The sequence below is a fragment of the Scardinius erythrophthalmus genome, assembly GCF_964197995.2.
Source record: "Scardinius erythrophthalmus genome assembly, chromosome: 7".
Lineage (NCBI taxonomy): Eukaryota > Metazoa > Chordata > Actinopteri > Cypriniformes > Leuciscidae > Scardinius > Scardinius erythrophthalmus.
The window spans coordinates 13,477,807-13,497,986 of record NC_138227.1 but is presented as its reverse complement, the minus strand read 5'-3'; the positions used below and the strand labels follow the sequence as shown (position 1 = coordinate 13,497,986).

General features: G+C 36.7%; 3 protein-coding genes across 6 annotated transcripts; 1 reads left to right on the top strand and 2 right to left on the bottom strand.

Annotated features, from left to right (window-relative positions):
- Positions 1–835: 835 nt before the first annotated feature.
- Positions 836–4,286, bottom strand: med29 (mediator complex subunit 29). Of its 2 annotated transcripts, none has more exons than XM_081371295.1 (5): positions 4,154–4,286; positions 2,068–2,319; positions 1,913–1,983; positions 1,316–1,400; positions 836–1,198 (listed from the first exon to the last, which is right to left on the bottom strand). In XM_081371295.1, exons 1-5 carry the CDS (start codon positions 4,181–4,183, stop codon positions 974–976), a joined length of 663 nt encoding a protein of 220 aa, XP_081227421.1. In that variant the 5' UTR covers positions 4,184–4,286; the 3' UTR covers positions 836–973. The 2 variants fall into 2 exon arrangements, with proteins under 2 accessions (XP_081227421.1, XP_081227422.1); XM_081371296.1 differs by having other exon boundaries at positions 2,659–4,251.
- On the top strand, positions 3,312–8,866 carry rrp8 (ribosomal RNA processing 8). Of its 2 annotated transcripts, none has more exons than XM_081371293.1 (8): positions 3,312–4,316; positions 4,519–4,616; positions 4,697–4,964; positions 5,044–6,022; positions 6,565–6,694; positions 6,780–6,886; positions 6,998–7,094; positions 8,484–8,866. In XM_081371293.1, the coding sequence occupies exons 1-8, from the start codon at positions 4,259–4,261 to the stop codon at positions 8,595–8,597; spliced, it is 1,851 nt and encodes a 616-aa protein (XP_081227419.1). In that variant the 5' UTR covers positions 3,312–4,258; the 3' UTR covers positions 8,598–8,866. The 2 variants fall into 2 exon arrangements, with proteins under 2 accessions (XP_081227419.1, XP_081227420.1); XM_081371294.1 differs by having other exon boundaries at positions 4,207–4,316; positions 4,522–4,616; positions 8,484–8,778.
- A 43-nt stretch (positions 8,867–8,909) lies between these two features.
- On the bottom strand, positions 8,910–20,180 carry LOC308693062 (uncharacterized protein). 2 transcript variants are annotated; one of them, XM_081369774.1, is made up of 14 exons: positions 20,047–20,180; positions 17,764–18,090; positions 16,979–17,287; positions 15,578–15,865; positions 15,338–15,485; positions 15,008–15,177; positions 14,631–14,918; positions 13,930–14,241; positions 12,674–12,961; positions 12,412–12,568; positions 11,169–11,329; positions 10,995–11,070; positions 10,616–10,646; positions 8,910–10,497 (listed from the first exon to the last, which is right to left on the bottom strand). In XM_081369774.1, the coding sequence occupies exons 1-14, from the start codon at positions 20,111–20,113 to the stop codon at positions 10,351–10,353; spliced, it is 2,769 nt and encodes a 922-aa protein (XP_081225900.1). In that variant the 5' UTR covers positions 20,114–20,180; the 3' UTR covers positions 8,910–10,350. The 2 variants fall into 2 exon arrangements, with proteins under 2 accessions (XP_081225900.1, XP_081225901.1); XM_081369775.1 differs by having other exon boundaries at positions 8,910–10,494.

Genomic DNA, 20,180 nt, shown 5'->3' with positions numbered 1-20,180 from the left:
AATATAATATTGCCAGTTTGTATAATGTATAACGAATGCTCTTAGTTAACTAGACCAAAATGATGCCAAGCCTGATTACTACACAACTTTCTTAATTTCATTGAGCCATTAAGACAGCAGGTCATTAACGAAGAGGCTGCATCATAATAAATTCTTAATTTAATTATTTAATTACATAATCTAGCAAATAATTATTGTGCTGGAACAGTGGGAATTAAAAATACTTCAAATAAATTTCAAAAACACACACAGTATAAAAAAATAATAAAAACATATAATTTGACCTGGTTGATGAATCCTGGTGTTATAGTGCACTTCACTGGTTGTGTTGTTGCTCATTGGTTTTATGTTTGCATTTGGAAAAATTAAGCTCGTAACAAAATAAGCAGTCAACAACTCAGAAGGGATGTTTCAGTACAATGAGTAAATCTGTTTTTTAAATCACTGGAGTACAGTAAAAGTACTAACCCACAAGTTATTGCAAAAAAAAATCATTAATTGAAATAAACATTAATTATTGCCTTGTCAACTAACAGAAATAAAATAAGTTCATTCTAAAATTACTTAACTAAAATAGAAATAAAAAGTTAAAGCTAAATAGAAATGTTTTTTAAAAAATAAAAAATTCCTTAAATTTCTAAAAATGTAATTAAAACTAATTATGAAATATGAAAACAAAAGCTAATTCAAAATATTAATAAATAGTTCAACAGTATACATAAAAAAAAAACGCAAAAAAAAGATTAGTTAAATGTGTGAGATTTTTTGATATCTTTTAAAGAGATAGGACCCGCACTATCAAAATAGTAGATTATAAAACACGAAAACACACACAACCTTTCAAAAATACTCATTTTAATTGTAGAAGTACATGTGTCACAGTAGTAAATAGACAAACAGAATTGAAAATACCAAAAAATATATTCTTCAATCAAACATAACAAAAAAGGAAGCTACATAGAATTGCCAGCTACTAATTACAAGCTCCCTGACCTTTCCCAGCAATCTTTTTTGAACACTCTAAAAGAGCATTATGAATGTCTTTAGCACATGAAATCTGGGATTTTATCATACTGAGATACTGAGAGTAAGACAGAGACTCGGTTTGCACCGTGTCTGGCTTGGTGGCTGTAGGTACGAGGTTTGGAGAATGCTTTGTGCTGTCGATGCTCTGTGAGAGGCACTCGTGGGCCAGCCGCTGCAGAAAAATAAATGTGTTCGTGTTAAGAAGTTGAGCCATGATTTAAATCGAAATCATCAATTTAATAAAATATAATTGAATGGCATGTTCAACAGAAACACAACAATTCCTTACCAGGCAGAGTTCCAGTTGATCACAGAGAGCATAAAACTCTTCTAAACTTTTGTCAAACCGCTGAACTGCTGCATCATTACCTTTCCTACAGTATGAGAGGGGAAATATATATTATATATATTTTTATAATATATTTTAAAACTTGTGTTATGCAACCATAAAATTTTCCGTAATACATATGTATATGTGAAGACTTCAGATGCAAAAACCTCTAAGTCCACCTGAATTTTTTTTTTTTTTTTTAAATCAGGCTACTATGTTTAGGTTCAGTAAACTACCATGCACTTAAAATGGCAATGAAAGGGTTATTAATCAGTTATTGAAATGCCTTATTTACAGAAATGTCATGGATAAGAGTAGAAGTAGAATTAAAAACACTCTTTTTTTATGAGTCCTTTTTTGCATCTGAAGACCTTCACACACACATTATATATACAGTCACACACATTTATATATATATATATACAGTCACATTTATATATAGTCTCACTCACACACACACACACACACACACACACACACACACTCACTCCCGAAGATCTTTCTATCAATTGACAATTATAATAGGCTACAGAAAGAATTTTAATGGGATCTTACTCTGTTGTTCTTAAGCCGTTGTCAATAGCAGTATTATGCCCAAAATTTAATGAAGCAATGGTCATGACATTCTGAAAACATAAAATTGTACATGAAAGTTAGTTTAGGTCTCAAACAAGTACTGTTAATTTCTCAATGAAATACACCAAACAAACCTGTAAACTATCTTTGAGCAATGGAATCAGCATTTTGAATCTGTGAACGGGGTCGAAATCTTGCTGTTGACTGAGCTGTTGGGCTTGCGGTTGCTGTAAAACAGCCGGTTGCTGAACGCCCATCTGAGCATTGTTGGTGTTCATCTGCTGCGACGCCATTGTTGATAGTAAACTCGACCCCTTCCGCTTGAAGCCAGTGTTGCCAGATTGGGACGGTGATTTCCAGCCCAAAAGCTCACCAAAACCCGCCCACTACAAGAAAAAACCGCCCAAAATTTTACTGCCGCCAAAATAATATGATATAAATTCATTACCATGTCATTCAAGGTTGATGAGCACAATTTTTATCTCCTTAAAACAAAATAACAATGATAAAATAAAATAAAAAATAAATAAATAAATAAATTCCAGGAAAACCGATCAAAACAGGGCAATAATAAAGGAGAATTAGCCAATATGACTAAAATGTCCAGATGGACACTGTCAAAACGGCAATCAAGAAATGAACCGATTACTTTAACCCTCGGAAGTACACATTGCAGAACATAACGCAGAATTTAGCAGTCAAACTCATTCATCGTTGATTCAAACCTTTTTCAGCAGCTGTCAGGGTCGAGTATAGTGCAATCTGGACGGTGTAAAAGTTGCCGATGTCTCTGGTAAGGTTAGTGTGCACATGGCCATGGACATATTTCACGTGACGTCCCATATTTCATTTCATTTCAAGTCATTCAACTGTGCTCTCCTCAGAGTTATATTCACCATCTATCTCCCACCAGGTGTACGTTTTTAGAGTTGCTCACTATCTTACTCTTTACTGTGTAGATAAAACTTACTGTTTAGTAGGCTATAGCTAGCCTATCACTTTGGCATTAGCGATCACTTGAATATACAGCTACAATCGCGCTCAATCGCATCTGCCTGCTGATCACTGATTGGCTAAAAGTGCGTGCTCGTCGGTGATGTCAACACTAATGCCAGCTGACTGCATGGGCGCGCGTGTGTGTACAGTAATGTCATGATGACTGATTTTATGGACTACATGCACACTTTAGTTTAGTTTTTTAATCAATTAGACTTTAAAATGTAGATGTTTGAAAACCGCCGAACTGACCCCAAACCAGCCCAAATTTTGTCCACCCGCCCAAACCCTTTTTTACCCGCACAATCAAATTCAAAACCGCCCAATTGGGCGGGAACCCGCCCAATCTGGCAACACTGCTTGAAGCTACAGCAACGGATGTGAACAAATCAAGCGGCAAACGTTGCTAGCAAGTAAAGTTAGCTGTTGTCTAGACAAAAAAATGTCTTCTCATAAGAAGACAGAGCCGCGTTCATTCTGTGGGGATATCTGCGAAGTTAATCGTTCACATTAAAGAATCGAAATGATTGTTACATGACATAATCCGTTTGTAAAAATCTTTCTGCACTACAAAGGATTAGCACTGCGTGGGTGAAATGAAAACAAATGGCGCCATCTAGAGGGAAATCTGTGAAAACGCGCTGAATTATTGTCATAACTTTATAGAGACTCGCGCAATTATTATTATTATTATTATTTTTTTGATGATCGAGATTCGAGACTACACACAATCTGCTTAAAATGTGATGGGGACACACGACACTATTAGCCGTGGGAAGTTTGAACAGAATGATCGGGTTTCACTGCTATTATTTTGATTCATTGAAATGAACTGTTCAAAAGAACCGACTCGCGGAATTGACTCGGGCTCCAGTCTATGGCTCCCCCTCGCTAATCGCTACAACCAAAGACTGTACGAATCGAAGTGTTAAAACCTGGTTAAAACACGGCAATAATGACTTCAGTTCATTAGTTAAACTTGATGCAACCAGCGTCCGAATTCGTTCTACCATATAATGGACCGTGTGTCATGAATTCCTGGTTCGTTGAAACGAACCGTTTGAAAGAACCGACTCGCGGAAACGAGTTGGACTCCCCGTTACTACAACCAAAAACTGTTAAAAAAGACTTAAAACCATAGACTAAAAACAAAACAAAACGGTAATTACATTGGTTTCAGTTCATTAGTTAAACTTAACATAATCAGCTTCCAAATTCGCTCACTTTCTGCCAATATAATGGACCATGGATCATAACTAGTGAAAGATTGAGCGCATTTAAACAGCACAGCTTCCCAGTAGAAAGGAAGTTGTCACGGTACTAACCCGGATGTACACAAAAACACGTGTCGGTGCTTTGCGCGTGAGAGAGAGAGAGGGAGTGAGATGTAAGTACAGCGTAAACGTAAATTAAACCTGAAATTAGTTGTGGAATACTACTGTCGTATGTTTTTGGGGTGTGTGAAAATTAATTTCTTCCAACAGCACGATCAGTTTTACCATCTGACCAGATAAACAGTCACACAACTGTTCACTGTTATATATCTTATAAACTTATTATCACGGTTTGCTGTGTTTATCCAACATTAGCAGCGTTTGCAATCATGTTTGCTGAAGAGGAATGGACTGATTCTCCATCAGCAGATGGATCATCTCACACTGTTAAAGTGTCTCCTGCCCCCTGCAAGGTATTATTATTTTTGTCCCTTATTTGATAGAGGTTTGTCACTTGAATTAAATTTTTCTCCTGGCACTTTTATCCCAACAGGATAAGTGTGTGGCTAAAAAAAGTCTTTTGAGAACCTTGCAAACGTTGGGGTCAGTTCCTAACTGGGAAATTGAGAAAGGTGTTGAGGATAGTGACGAGGAGAAAGACGCCTCTCCTGCAGTCCAGACAACAAAAAAGAAAAGGTGCAAAAAGCGTAAAAGAAGGTCTAATGCTGATAATGAAGGGAAGCAGCAGGATAAAGTAGATTCACCTGAAACACCTACGAAGAAGAAGCAGAAGCTAATGAAGAAGGCCGTGAAAGGAATAAGTAAGAGCATGTGCTACTAATTTTATTTGTCCACCATCTTGAACATTACTGACTTTTTCACATCAATTTGTGTTTGCAGGTTCTAAGGTGTCACAAGAGTCCAGAAAAGATAAGAAAGACATAGGAGTCGGCCCTCTGTTGGAGGAAAACGAAAGTCAAGCAGAGACAAAGCTAAGCAGAAAGCAGTGGAGGAACAAGATGAAGAACAAAAAACGGTGTAAGAACAAGTATCTTACGAAAACGGCAGGTGTCGATGATGCCAATGTAAAGAAGGAACCCTTAGTTCAAACACAGGACATCAGCAAATCCAAGAAAGTGCAGAAACAAAAGTCCAAAAAGCTGACAGGTGTCGAAGAAGCCAATGTAAAGAAGGAACCCTTAGATCAAACACTGGACATCAACAAATCCAAGAGAGCGCAGAAACTAAAGTCCAAAAAGCTGACAGGTGTCGAAGAAGCCAATGTAAAGAAGGAACCATTGTTACAAACACAGGACATCAACAAATCAAAGGATGTGCAGACACAAAATTCCAAAAAAACGAAAAAGTTTTGTGGAAAGAATGGTATTTCCTCCACCACAGATGATGTTGAAAATGGCAAAGACTTTAAAACAGATAAAACTTCCAGAATAGCAGATCACTCACTCAGCAATGGTAACATCTCACATGAAGTGGGCGGAAAAGAGAAACCTTCTAAAATGATGAAGAAAACACAATTACAGGCAGAGAAATTGCGTCGTATTTTAAAGTTGAGTCATACTGATGACGGTAATAAAGCCACAGAGGAACCAAAAGGTACAAGAGTGAATTTGAAGAGTGATGAAGAGAAAATGGCAACTGACCCCTCAACTGTTTTAAGGACAAAGATGTTGAGGCAGTTAGAAGCCGCTCGATTCCGCTACATCAATGAGCTGCTTTACACCTCGACCAGTGGTGAGGCCAAACGCATGTTTCAGCAGGACCCAGAGGCCATCGCGGTTTACCACAAGGGCTACACAACGCAAGTTCAGCACTGGCCTGAAAACCCTGTGGATTCTATCATTTCCTATATTTGTCAAAAGTGAGAGAACATGCTTTTTGTTGTTTTCTTTATGTACGATCATGTCCATATTCCAGGATGACAGTATCAAGATTCATCAGGCTCAAATTGTGAAAGAATAATTGGGAGGGAGCATGAAGAATCATTTTCACACATGAATTGGCACCTCTGAGTCCAGACCTTAAATTCTTTAAAAGTCTTTGAGATGTGCTGGAGGAAACTTCACAGAGTCCTCGACTCTTGCGTTGTCAATACAAGATCTTGACCAAAAATGTATGCACCTCTTAAGATGTTATTTCCATCAAGAGGTGCATACATTTTTCTTCATGCTCCCTCCCAACCATTCTTTCACAATTTAAGTTGTAGGTCTATGGTTTCAGACACCACTACAAATGGCTGTCCCTTCAAATAATGTCCTTTTTTTATGGTATAGGGGGTGATTTCAGATTCAGCCACAGTGGTCATACATGGAATGATCTTTCATGATTAAAATACAACATTTTAAGTTTTTTTTTTCTTTTTGGATGTCGCTAAATAACCATTTCCTTTTCCTTTTATTCCAGGCCACCTTCTTTAGTTGTCGCAGACTTTGGTTGTGGCGACTGTAAAATTGCACGGAGTGTAAAGAATAAAGTACACTCTTTTGATTTGGCTCCGGTTTGTGATCTTGCCACTGCATGTGACATGGCAAAAGTAAGTTGTTATTATAGTAATAAAGTTTTTGATTTGTAATGCAGCCTAAATACTAAAGCCAGCACTGTTTATTACTTTTTCACAGGTCCCGCTCCGGGATTCTACAGTAGATATTGCTGTTTTCTGTCTTTCTCTGATGGGGACAAATCTGGGAGAGTTTTTGGCAGAAGCAAACAGAGTCCTGGTGATGGGGTAACTGCCTCATATTATTGAGATTAATAATTCCTTTAAAAAGTTTATTTTAAAATCCAAACCCATTGTGTGTCGAACATTAGCCCTTATATTTGCTCTTTTCCAACACAGGGGTGTTCTTAAAATTGCTGAAGTGGCCAGTAGATTTGAAAACATACGTTCGTTCATTGGTGCACTGTCAAGTCTGGGCTTCAAGATAGCCAATAAGGTAATGAGCTGTTTATTTCCAGTGTACAGTACTGTTCAAAGTTGAGGGCTAGTAAGATTTTTTTTTTAAACAATCTTTTCAGCAAGGATGCATTAAATTGATTAAAAGTGACAGATTTCTATTTCAAATAAATGCTGTTCTTCTGAACTTTCTATTTATAGAATGAATATATGAATGAATTCGAAAGTTGATTACATCAAGTTTAACTAATGAACTGTTAAAGTCATAACCGTATTTTAACACTTAGATAGATTCTTACTGTCTTTGGTTGTAGCGAGGGGAAGGCCGAGTCATTTCCGCGAGTCGGTTCTTTTGAACAGTTCGTTTTAATGAACCAAAATAATAGTGAAAACCGATCATTCTGTTCAAACTTCCCACGGCTATTAGTGTCGTGTGTCGCCATAGAAAAATGTAAATTTGACTCTTGATATGATTTGAAAATAGTCTAAGAATACTTCAGTGTTTGTACCATAGCATGTACTGTACTAGTTCCTCATATTTTTGTCCACTTATAAGGCTTGTTCACACCAAGTATGATAACTAAAATGAATAAGTAATTGTGTTGGTACTAAAGTCCCCTTTAGCTGGTGATAGTGATTGAGGGGCCGTTCACACAACACTTTTCAACTAAAAACGGGAAACTTTTGAAGCGTTTTGGCTGTTTGTTTAAAATAAAACAATGTTTTGGGGGCCTGAAAATGTAAACTTTTTGAAAACGGGTTTCAAATGGCAAGTTTTTTTTAAAACGATGCCGTTACTAAACCATACTACAAAAACGCGAATTTGTGAAAAACGGTGAGGCGCTTGGTGTTTCTTTACAAAGTGACACCGCCAATTACTGGCCTGGCATGCACAGCGTTTTTTTTTTTTTAATTACGGATCTGTGTGAACCGGGATCGTTTTGACAACGTTATCGTCTGTATGCAAAAAACGCGAAGGGAAACTTTTCCGGTTTCACTTCATCGTTGTTGTGTAAACGTACGTTAATCTTCAGATGATAGCTGATGAAAACTCATGAAAACATTTTCTGCACACTTACTGTTAAAAACATGCAAACAATAAAGGACAGCTGTCAAAAAAATCTATCTAATCATTAGAATAATCTCCTTAATTTTCATAAATGATTGTTAGTTGCAGGTCTAATGCTGTATTAGGGATGGAAAGTCAGGCCAAGTGTGCAGTGTTGCAGACTAGGATTGTGCTGCTCTGCAAGTATGCGAATCAATAATGGAATATATTTACAATCACACTAACATAAAATGTTCTACTTCCTCAGCTTTTCAGTTAAATAATGGAGATTGCAACAGAACATAATTTATTCATCAAAATGTAGCTTCAATTTACTATATAATTAATGCAAGCCATTTATTTCCACTTATTTTTCTTTAGGACACAGAAAACAGCCACTTCTACTCTTTTGAATTCACAAAGACAGGAAAAGCACTGGAGAATGCAAAGAAAGCCGGACTTCAGCTGAAACCTTGCCTGTACAAGAAACGATAAATATTCATAAAGTAAATATTTTGTTTTTTGGTTGGACTGTGCAGTGTGTATGAAAAGTTTTATCAGCAATAATTCAGTTTAAAACAAGGGGAAAATGTCCTCATGATAATGTATTTGTAACTTTTGTAAATCAATGTAACAGGAACATACATTGTATAAAAAAGGCTTTAATGTGATATTCAAAGAGTTTTGTCCTTTGTGAAAATTGTTATATATTCTCTTATGATTAGATTAAGCATTTACCTGTGAAACAAACTGACTCGATACGTATTTAAATTAGTCAAGTATTTTATTCTCTTTTTAGAAGTATCAATCACAGTGACATTATTTCACAACTTACAACAGAACATCAGCAACACATAGGAAGACCAGTCTTAATTCAGACAAAGACTAAATATATAAGTATTAAGTAGTAAAAAAATCAAACTGGACAGTTGCAGTACTTTACAGATGTATAGATTCCCCCACCATATAGTGCACGATCACCAGAGGGTGCTACAGCGTAACAGATTCAGATTCCCCCATCACATACTGCATGATCACCAGAGGGTGATACAGCGTAACAGATTTAGTCAGTTTGTGCACTACAAGTCCAGTTGGAATTGAAACAAGATGGAAGACAACAACCAGACATTTAAAGTATATGTCTGTGCAAATCAGATCAAAATAACAATCTAAACAGATAGGAAAACATTCATTACAAACATGCTCACAAAAACAATGCTACTTAATTATAATGCTGAAAGTAATACCAAGCTACTTAAATCTGGGACTTTGCCCTACAATCGGTTTTTGTAATTGAGGAATAAGAACACTGATGTAAGGCAATTTCAATGCAAATATACAGTGGTGTCCAAAAGCCTGAGACCACTAGTGAAATTTCCATATTAAAGGGGAACTCTGGTCAATTTTAACATTGAGCTAATTTTTTTGTACATTTGGAGTGCTGTCAATACAGAGAAAAACGACAAAAATCGGTGTTGCCTACACCGTGTTATCCACTTTTTAAAATTTGCAACCTGTTGACTTCAATGGGGCAAGTTTAAAACCTGCTTTTAGCCTCTTAACATCCTTGATGTGTCATTACAAGTGCACAGCTAATGTAAGTGATTCCTTCAGAGTGAACACGGGTCAATCTGACTGCAGTAGATGTGGAAGATATGAATAAAAATGATAATAATTCAGCCAGCGCTCATACCTGTATTTACATCCTGTTTTAGGTCGAAGTCCATAGTAATCGATTGTCGAGTTCGAATTGTGAACTCGACAATCGATTACTTTGGACTTCGACCTAAAACAGGATGTAAATACAGGTATGAGCGCTGGCTGAATAAACATAATTTTTATTCATATCTTTCACATCTACTGCAGTCAGATTCACCCGTGTTCACTCTGAAGGAATCACTCTGTGCACTTGTAATGACACATCAAGGATGTTAAGAGGCTAAAAGCAGGTTTAAAACTTGCCCCATTGAAGTCAACAGGGTGCAAATTTTAAAAAGAGGATAACACGGTGTAGGCAACACCGATTTTTGTCGTTGTTCTCTGTATTGACAGCACTCCAAATGTACAAAAAAATGAGCTCAATGTTAAAATTGACCGGAGTTCTCCTTTAACAATTTCTCTTTTAATATGAAAATGAATGATTTTCTAGGTATGTCCACCTTTTTGAAAGCATGCACCCAAGCTGGCCTGAACTCTAAAAGTGTGTGCAAAAACAGATATATTACCTACATAAAACCAAACCGGTGATTCACACAGTGCTTTTAACATCAAAAACAATAGAATAGTGCACAAGCTCCGCATAGTGTGGCCCAGCCTCGCTTGGAAGCACCGTCCTCTCTGGGCAACGAGGGTCCTGCATTAGAGCTGATAGAGACTCGCGCTCTTTCCTGTTCTTCTTTTTTTTAAACAAACAAACAAACAAACAAACAAACAAACAAACAAAAATGTAATACTTAATTTAAATGAGCTATTGATATCTTATTGGACAAACTAATCATATAACACTTCTGTACCTTTTGTGATGAGTGACTTTTCCCACTTTTACTAGAAAGAAATAACAATTGGATAAGACATGTTAATTTATATAGGTCTGTTTGTTTGTTCAACAAAAAAGGCATCACTTTTGCAATTTTAATTGACGTCATCAGTCTGTACCACTGAGGCATGAACAATCTGTTTATGTCTAGTGAATAGCAGAGTAGCGGTAGATGTGGTTTTTCGTCTGCCAGCTTGCACAAGCCACCATGTATCCTGTTTATGAACACTATGCATGTTATTGGTCTAGGTAAGATACCTTGCTTCCTGTTTGCCTCCTCTAATCTCACCTGGATGGTAATATATATATATAAAACTAAATTGTACCTAAGGTTGTTAGAAAGCAACACTACTCACCAGAGGACAAACAAAACGATGATCAAGATGAGGGCAATTGCAGCGGCTGACGTGAAGCAGATGATGATGAATATCACTGGGGGAAATCAGACAGAATTTTGAGCTAATTCACAGCACATCTATATACTACCAATATTGATCATCTAGACTAGGGCTGATATGTGCAAAACTCACAGTGTTCAGTCTCTTCACTGGTTACATCCACACGTATTAAAATATTAGCAGTGAGGTGCTGGTACGAGACATGGCATAAGTACAGTCCTGCATCCAGTTCAGACACTGGTTTTGTAAAAACTAATGCCATGGAAACAGTGTGTGCTGCTGACCCGTCCTCCCTGGGATAAGAACAATTCAGAGGCATGGTTCAGAGAAAAAACAACACTGGTGTGTGTGCAAAAAAAGTCCATTTATTCCCTAGAAACTAATAGATGGAACATAAAGAAGAAATTTTGGTTAATTTGTCATTAGCACATATAAAACAAATTACAATGGGTATTGAAAAAGTTAAAGGAATAGTTGACACAAATAAAAATTCTGCAATCATTTACTCACCCTCATGTCATTTCATACCACTCTGACTTTCTTTCGTTCATGGAACATGTTCACTTTGCTCTTCTGAACAGAATAATAGTGAATGGTGATGCATGCTGTCAAGCTCCTGACTTTTCGACATTTTAATTTTACTTTGTGTAATTTTGTTATTATCATTAATTATAATAATAAATATTTCTATTTAGCTTTATTTTTCTTTCAGTTTTTAGTAATTTCAGTACTTCACTGATTTCAGTTAGTTGTTAAGGGAACATTTCTAATTTACTTTTTTATTATATTATCTAATATTTCAGCTTATATCAATTAGCAAAAACAATTTATAATACATGTAGTTTTGGTTTAAATTGACAATAACACTCTAGTAGCTTGACAGCATCTGTCTCCAGTCACTTACATTGTATGGAAAAGAGCAGCATGAACATTCTGCTGAATATCTTCTTTTGTGCTTCATAGAAAATCATAAAAGTTTGGGATGAAATGAGGGCGAGTAAGATAATGTAGTAGTGTTCATTAAAAATGACAAACTTAAGGGAGCATTGCTCTGTGATAATAGTAAAAGCATGTAATGGTTCAAGCAAAACGAATACTCTAGAACTTCACAGTCTGTTGCAGTGAAACATTATTGTAAAAACTTTTACTAGCCCTTCTCTTCTCTATTTATCCCTCTGGGTGTCTGACATAAAAGAAAAATCAATTTGCCACGTTTAGGCTTTAAGAGAGAGTGCTGTGGAACGGCACCTTAGGCTGTGATACTGTCATGAAGTTTTTTCTATTTTTTGATGGGCACTATTATAAATGAATATATAAATATAGATGAATTCTTAAGTATGTTGTGTCTTATTTAAACATGCGTGACTCAACATACCTGTAACATGTCGTCTTGTGTGATGGTGCATTGCCGTGGGCTCTGAGAAGTATCTTCTGATTAGGGAGGTTTTCTTGCAATGCTAATCGATGCACATGCTGGCCATGACTTCTACGTTCAAATGTGGTTTTGTTTACAACCTCAATGGATGAGATAGCTGAGTGGAAAAAACAACAGATTGCATTCAGCAAATAAAATACATTACTGAATGAACAGCCAGAATTCATGCCAATCACCATTTTTTAAGTTGAGAAACACTTACAGTATTTTGGAACATGAATCGCCAGTCTCTCATCCCTGCCGAGCTTGTTCTGGATCAGACATATCAAATACTTTCCCTCATACTGACTGAGTTCAAATGGACAAGTTGAATTGACTTCTACTTTAATTCCGTCGTTCTTGGACTCAGTAGTTGCCGGAACTGCGGTGTCCTTATCAGGAAGGATCCAGGATATGTTGGGTTTCACCCCTTCGCCGCTATACTCGCACACAGCATGCCAAATATGAGTGTGTCTCTCTTCACCCAAAAACACACGGCTTGCAGACGGACCTAATAGCAAAGAGGTTTTCATTACTTGATGTATCGGCCAGTGTTTCCATTAGCTATATAATCTCAAGGCCAATTCTCATTGCACTGTCCGACACTGACCAACAGCAACAGACACGTACGTCAGGTTTGGGTGGATCAGTGTGTTACCCCAGTTGATATCTGTTGGTGTAGGTCAATGGTTGTTTTCACCGATTGAACGTTTAATTGGCATTTGTCTGTAGAGGAATGTCTGAGACGTACTGTAATCCGATGATTGTCCGTGTTGGTCGGTGTCTGTCAGTGCAGTGTGAATTGGCCTTTATTCAGCATGGAATGAAAATTCAACCATCTATTTTCTAAATGCATGTTATTCATTCATCATGCATATATGTATCGATATATATTTTTTTATTTATTAATGATGTTTTTTAATTTAAAAAAGATCAATGCACAGAACTAAGATCTGTTCTACATTTTTCTTTTTTGTAAATCCGTTTCACTTAGATGTACACCACAATATGAAAGACTAGATCAGTCGGCACTTCTGTTACATTGCGACGATTGTCGATTACCACAAAAAATTATTTTGACTCGTCCCTCATATCTTTTTTTTTAAATGCAAAAATTTAGATTTCGATAAGGCCCTTAGACAATGACAGTGTTCACTCAGTGACACTTAGTATTTTAAGGTTTAAAGATTACCCCAATCACTTCCATTGTAAATACACTGTAACCCAGATTTTTGGAGTCACAATTAATTTGATTGGTAATCAACATTATGCCAACTGCTGTTGATTAAGCTTAACTTTTACACGAATATTTCTTTAAATTCCAGCAATAAGCAGCACAGCATACAGTTTGGTAGATCGCAGTGATATGCAGTGACAATTAGGTCAGTGAATGGTTTGACATTTAGTTTCCTAATGTAATCAAATTAATATATTTTGGCTCAAGAGGGGTTTTGGGGTTAATTTAATAATAAAACTTACCTAAGCGTGGGAGGTCAATAGTCTTGTTTTCTGGTTTCTCTAACCCTTGAGGCTCAACCGCACAGGTCACGCTGCATCCGGAATGTGAGTAAATAGGAATACGTGCTGCACTCTCGGCGGCAACCTTATGACTCTGCTGAAAGTCAGGCTGACTCATTACGAACTCATTAGAGCCACTGTCATTGCCATGGCAGTCTACGGCCCAGGTAATGGCTGCTGCTGGATTCTGGCTCTGCACTGAACACACCAGCCATGTGTATGCAACGCCACTGTCCCATTTAATACTAGACTGCAAGGTTATATTTGGTGGTGCTGCAAAAAAGACCAAAATGTCAGAATGATTGATAGATAGCTGTTATAAAACCTAGTCTATCTATCCATCCATCCATCCATCCATCCATAAAAACATTAGACAATTTGTTTTCAATGTTTTGTGTATGACAAACTTGGCTTTTCTAGTTAAAAATTACAGTTGAGTCTTTGAATTTCAATTACAATAAATTGTTATCTCAATTCTACATCCTGAATCTCAATTCTACATCCTGTTTGCTACAACTATTCAAATTCAGGAATCGAATTTAAAAGGCATTCCCATTTAGGTTCAGAATGGTGCACAACCCTGCTACATGTTTAAACATCTAGAACTAATTTAGAGAATAAAGAGGCATTTTTCATGATGACTGTAGCCACCAGTGTCTTACCACACATAGGAAGAGCAATCTGCCGCCTCTCTTTTTCCATGAAAGCAGGATGGTCTACTACACACTCAGCTACATATTCGCGTGCCATGCAGCTGGGCACAGTCAAGACACTTTTGACAGAATAAGATCCATTATAGGATGTGAAATTAGACTGAATTGTACTATTCATCTCTTGCGAAATGATCCAAGACACGTTTGCAGTGGGAACAGCATTGAAGGCCAAACATTCAATGTGAATGTACTCTGAATTCTCAACTAAATTCACACTGATGTTTGGGGGAAATATCACTGAAAACAAAAACATATTTAAAATGTAAATAGAGTGTGGAATGTGAATACAGTTTTATGATAAAATATTATGATAGCAAATACAATACCTGGCAAAATAACTTTTGGATTCACTTCAATTGTGAATTGCAAGGAAACTTGATGCCTACGGTAAGAGGCCTGGCAGAGATACTGTCCAGCAAGGTGCAGCTCTACAGGACCTCTGATAAAGATATCGCTGCCAACCACATCTACATCCTCAGGCAGTGGTTGGCCTTCCCTTGATTAAATGAAACAAAAGTGCAGAGCAAGCATTTCACAACTTGTCTCAGTGTCTTTATGCTGTAGCAAATATACTAGAATCCAATATTTTTATAATGTGGAGAAAATTGTCTATAACTATCATCGTGTTGCATCAGTATATTATTAATAACTCTTACCTGGAACAGTTCATTTTATAACTTGGTACATTGGTCAAAACATCCATCCTTATTGTAATGCCCACGTCCCCCACCTCAAATGCCAGTGAAGTCTGATTCTCACTGTTAATGGGATCATCAACATCCTTCAGCTGAAGTGAGGAAAGATCTAGAGGGAACAAAGTTTTTACAAGTGAGAGACAGCTTCAAACATGCTACATATATCTATCTATTCAGTTTAAATAGTGCTGGTATACTCACAGTAAACTGGCAAAGTGATTGTCCTTGTGTTTATGAAAGGGAGAAACATGTAGTCAAAAACACAAGAGATAGTTTCTCCTTCATAAGGATCTGATGGGAACCGGTAAGAACTGATAACAGAATCTGGTTTGGAGTCATTTTTCAGTAAAGGTGGTGTGCTTTTAAATTCAGGCAGACTCCATGTGATATTTGGATGTGGCCTCCCCCCTGTTGCCATGCAGATGACCTCTTGAAAGTCTTCTCCTCCTTCTTGGACCAGGACGGTCTCCATGCTAATAATTGGAGAAACTGATAAAAAGAAGAAAAGTGCCAATATGAACAGTGGAAGTTCATGAAAAATCCTCTAAGAGACTATCCTATTTAGAAAACTGAGAAGCGTATCTGTTAGTATGATCTTAAGGTTAAACAAGCTGACATTTGAGTTTAACTGAGTTTTATCAGCTGTTCCTTCTGTTTACCAAGCTGTTGGAGATGCTAACTATAGCTCCAACAAGGACAATTGGTTTAGATGTCATGTTTTAAGAAATAACAAAGGGTGAATTCACTAAAAAGTAGCGGCACTTTTGCGTGCAGCATTTCAGTGCAAAACCCTATTCACTAAACACATGCAATCTAGTTTTGCTAGGCACTAAATGCACTGAAATAGCGCAGTGAGTATTCAAATTAAGCTGTTGTTGTTCTTTTCATGCCAAACGCTATGCTTTATGTAAATGCTACTTTATATGTAAAATTTGCCTTTATAGATTGTGTCTTATATACAAATAAGTATGTATGTTTATAAGTAAATATGTTAAATTACAAGTTACAAAAATCTACAGCAATTAATTGCGCTATTACCGCTAACATAAGGCAGAAGGTAAACAGAATTTTATAAAGGGACGTTCATGTACATTTTCTATTAACCATGGCTGCAGTAATTGAACAAATGATGGACATTATACATGCATAACAACATTATAACTGGGCATATATCAAAATGCATGACACTTTCTACATTTAAAAAGCAGTTTCATGTGACTTGATCCCAGGGAATTGCTTGCTAAAACACGCTAAAAACCCTAACTCTGTGAACAGTTTTTGCTGAGTCCACTAGTATTCTATTTTGTAGAATATAAGTTAAGTTTTTGTATTCTTTAAGAAACACCTCTATGCTGTAGCTTCAGAGTATGTGACTTTTGTGGTCAGACAGCTGCTGCAAATACCGCAGGAAACACATGCAACACTGGCGCAAAGTGCAGACAGTATACCAACTTGATTTCTCAGTTCTACCTTTCAGGTTTCATAAAAAAACTCAGCCAATGCACAAGAACAGAAAAGTAATTTATGTTGTCTGACACTCTCTGGCTTTTCCTAACAGCGATATCTCTTTTGATTACCTGTACCTATCAAAACTGAACTTACCAAATGTGTCCACCTCAATGTTGACTCTCTTAGGTTTAGTAAAAGCTGAATGATTGACCACACAGGTAACAGTGCTCTCATTATTCATAATTAAGGGGAAGCGCAGAACACTGATTGAACTGGTTGTGCCATTGGGATGAACTGTATTAGTCATGTTCACAGAGAAGATGTCATCTCTTGGAAGGGCACCAGAGATCTCCCATCTAATCACAGCCTTAGGCTTGGCACTGGAGGCAGAGCAAGTGACAGCATGGTAGAGGGTCCTGTTCACAACTTCCTTCTTCACAGTTATGTCAATATCAGGCCGAGCTTAGAGACGAAACAGAGATACTGATGAGTTTTGCATGTATGTAACCTCAAAATTAAATGAATAGATCATCCAAAAACTTAAAATGTCTTCATTTACTCATGTCATACATCATTTGTTTTTGGAAAAAAGCTCAAATTACAATGAAAGTGAAGGGGGACTTGGGCTGTCAAGCTCCAAAACTGACATAAAACACCATAAATGTAAACCATTTGACTTGTGCCTTGCAGGAACCAATTGTTCCAAAGCTGACATAAAGTGACATATTAACAGCTCACTGTTATTGCTTTCATTGTTTGGAAAAGAGGGCCCACACAATTTAGCAAAATACATTTTTGTGTGTGTGTTCCACAGAGGAAGAAAAGTAGGTTCAGTACAACATGAGAGTGACTAAATGATTTTAATAAAATTTTTGGTGAACTATTCAGAAATCCGTGGCTTATTCAGTCTTCACACTTTAATCTTTATTCATACTCACCAATAACTCTGAAAAACATGTTGTCCTTTGTTTCTTCCTCTTCAGAGCCAAAGGTGCATGCATATTCTCCCTCTAGGTCGAGACTTGTCACGTTTACCTTTACGGTAAGGTTTGTAAGAAATGCCGGGGTATTAAAGTTTTCTCTGTTAAAAGGCTTATCAGGAAGAAAGTAGCCTGCCATTTTCTTTGACTTCTTTGAAGAATCCAGCCGGTTCCAATAGGAGTAAGTGATATCACTTTGTCCAGTGTACAGACAATGCAGGTAGACCTCCTCTCCCAAAATCCCGGTCACAGTTTGGTTGAGAACCAAGTCTCTGGCCTCTGAATCTATATATGTATATAAAAAAGGATGGGGATGAATATTACTCAAAGATTTAATGGCATAGTCCATTACAGTAATCATTATGGTAACAACTAATTTTATTTGTTATTTACGTTCAACGTGTCCCCTGCTAATCCCACATATATAAAGCACAGTCAGGGGAAGTGCCAGCACTTGGCACTCTTAATAAACTTTGACAGATTTCTTCATTCATGATAGGGCGGCCAACAAAAGGATTTCTTGACATGTCCATTTAACACTCCCTAACATTTTGTGAAATTAATCCTGAAGGGCATATTATGTAACCCAGAGTAAATTAAGAAACAACATTCTCAAAAGGATAGTTCACCCAGACAAAAAAGAAGAAAGTTCTGTCATTATTTATTCACCCTCGTGTGGTTTCAAACCTGAATGATCATTTTCATTGTGAAAGGCAAAAGAAGACATTTTAAAGAATGTCCTAGCTGCGCTTTTTCATATATTGAAAGTTAATGGGGATTTGGCCTGTCAAGATCCAAAATAACAAAAAGCACCATAAAAAGAATAGAAAAGTAGTTTTGTGTGATATATACAGCAAGTCTTCTTAAGTTATACTGAACTTTAGGTCAGGTCGACTACATTTTGCGGTGCTTTTGCATCCAATCTCCATTCATTGTGATGGAAAAGTGCAGCCAGCACATTATTCAAAATCTCCTTTTGTGTTCCAATGAAGAAAGTCAGTCATACAGAATTTTAAAATGACATGAGGGTAAATAAATGACAGAATAGGTGAACTATAAGGACCATTCACAATTTCGCACTGTTCAGAAAAGCTAAAATTTTCTTAAAAATGCAATGTATCAGAAACATTGCTTACAGTGTTTAAAGGATATGCATAAGGCCCTGATAAAAAAAGTGAAATCAGCTGCAGCATGCATAGAGTCTCGGATGGAAATTGAGTCGCTTTGCACGAGAGGAAGCAGATGTTTTTGGTTTTTCAATCATGTGACACAACTTTCCACAGGTCTTTCACACACATGTTGCGTGCTGCTGTAAACCGCACACATACCACTGTACCTGATTCATCGTCATTTAACTGATTGCATGCAAACACAATCCTGTGTTCAAAATCACAGCTGCTAAATGCGTCATCACTACACTGATTTGATGCAGTAACAAATCTTGACACCATCAAGACAAAGAAAAGAAACACAAACTGCAAAACACAATTGCAATAGACTATTTTATTTTTATTCACTTTATTTTCTGAAAAAAGATGAATCTTGCCTTGCTACTGTACATACTGAACAATTTAAACCACATTTTTCTTTTTTTTCTTTTTTTAAATGTAACCTTTTCCTGCATGGGATCTAATTTCATCAGTAGCCTACTTCTAAATAAATACAAGACAGAATTTATTGTTTCCATGCACCATTGGTTTCAGAATGAAAGGGACGTGTGGTTAAATGTTTCTTCTCGAAAGGACAGTGGAAATGCCTAAAGCAGAATTTGTGAAAGAATCTTCATGCATTGCATGCAGCTCTTCTCAATTAGCAATAGATATTATTATTATGATAAGCATCTCTAACTCAAAATTTTGCTGCAATAACAGCCAAAGCTCAAAATAACAATAGCATCAAACAAAATAGCATGTTAATTTAAAGTTAATTAAAAAGTTCATTTAATAATATTTTTGGTGCACAATTGCAGATAATTGTCATTCCCTCCCTTTTTCTCGGGAAATGTCTTCTCAGTGTGAACAAACTGACACAGATTCAGATGAAATGTACAGGTTGTGTTAACATGTTTTACCAAATACTTCTAATTTACATTATTCCATCCAAAAGCTGTATGTTCTTATATATAGCCTACCATATAATATGCAAGCTCTTCAAAGGGGCCAGAAAATACAACAGCATCATCTGATACAAGCTGCTCAAATTAAGCAAAAAATGATTAAACCTGAGAGGATATGAACCTACCTTGCAATTCCATGCTGTGAGCAAGATTCAGAACCATTCCTAAAATAAAAAATATTGGCAGGCCCATGTTGAAGTCATTAAAGAAGGCAACTGGAGCAAAAAAACACTTGAATGTATGTGCCAGGGTGTGTGTG

Bases quoted from the DNA above. Each gene is read 5' to 3' on its own strand.
- med29 (XM_081371295.1), bottom strand. From the start codon at position 4,183: ATGATCCATGGTCCATTATATTGGCAGAAA. The intron at 2,320-4,153 runs GTGAGCGAATTT...TTTTTCTTGTAG, and splicing joins GTCCATTATATTGGCAGAAA to TGGGCGGGTTTTGGTGAGCT. The intron at 1,199-1,315 runs GTAAGGAATTGT...ATTTTTCTGCAG, and splicing joins ATCAACTGGAACTCTGCCTG to CGGCTGGCCCACGAGTGCCT.
- LOC308693062 (XM_081369774.1), bottom strand. From the start codon at position 20,113: ATGGGCCTGCCAATATTTTTTATTTTAGGAATGGTTCTGAATCTTGCT. The intron at 15,486-15,577 runs GTGAGTATACCA...TGTTCCCTCTAG, and splicing joins AATCACTTTGCCAGTTTACT to ATCTTTCCTCACTTCAGCTG. The intron at 11,330-12,411 runs GTATGTTGAGTC...TTCTTATCCCAG, and splicing joins CACAAGACGACATGTTACAG to GGAGGACGGGTCAGCAGCAC.
- rrp8 (XM_081371293.1), top strand. From the start codon at position 4,259: ATGTACACAAAAACACGTGTCGGTGCTTTGCGCGTGAGAGAGAGAGAG. The intron at 4,965-5,043 runs GTAAGAGCATGT...TTGTGTTTGCAG, and splicing joins GAAGGCCGTGAAAGGAATAA to GTTCTAAGGTGTCACAAGAG. The intron at 6,695-6,779 runs GTAAGTTGTTAT...ACTTTTTCACAG, and splicing joins CTGCATGTGACATGGCAAAA to GTCCCGCTCCGGGATTCTAC.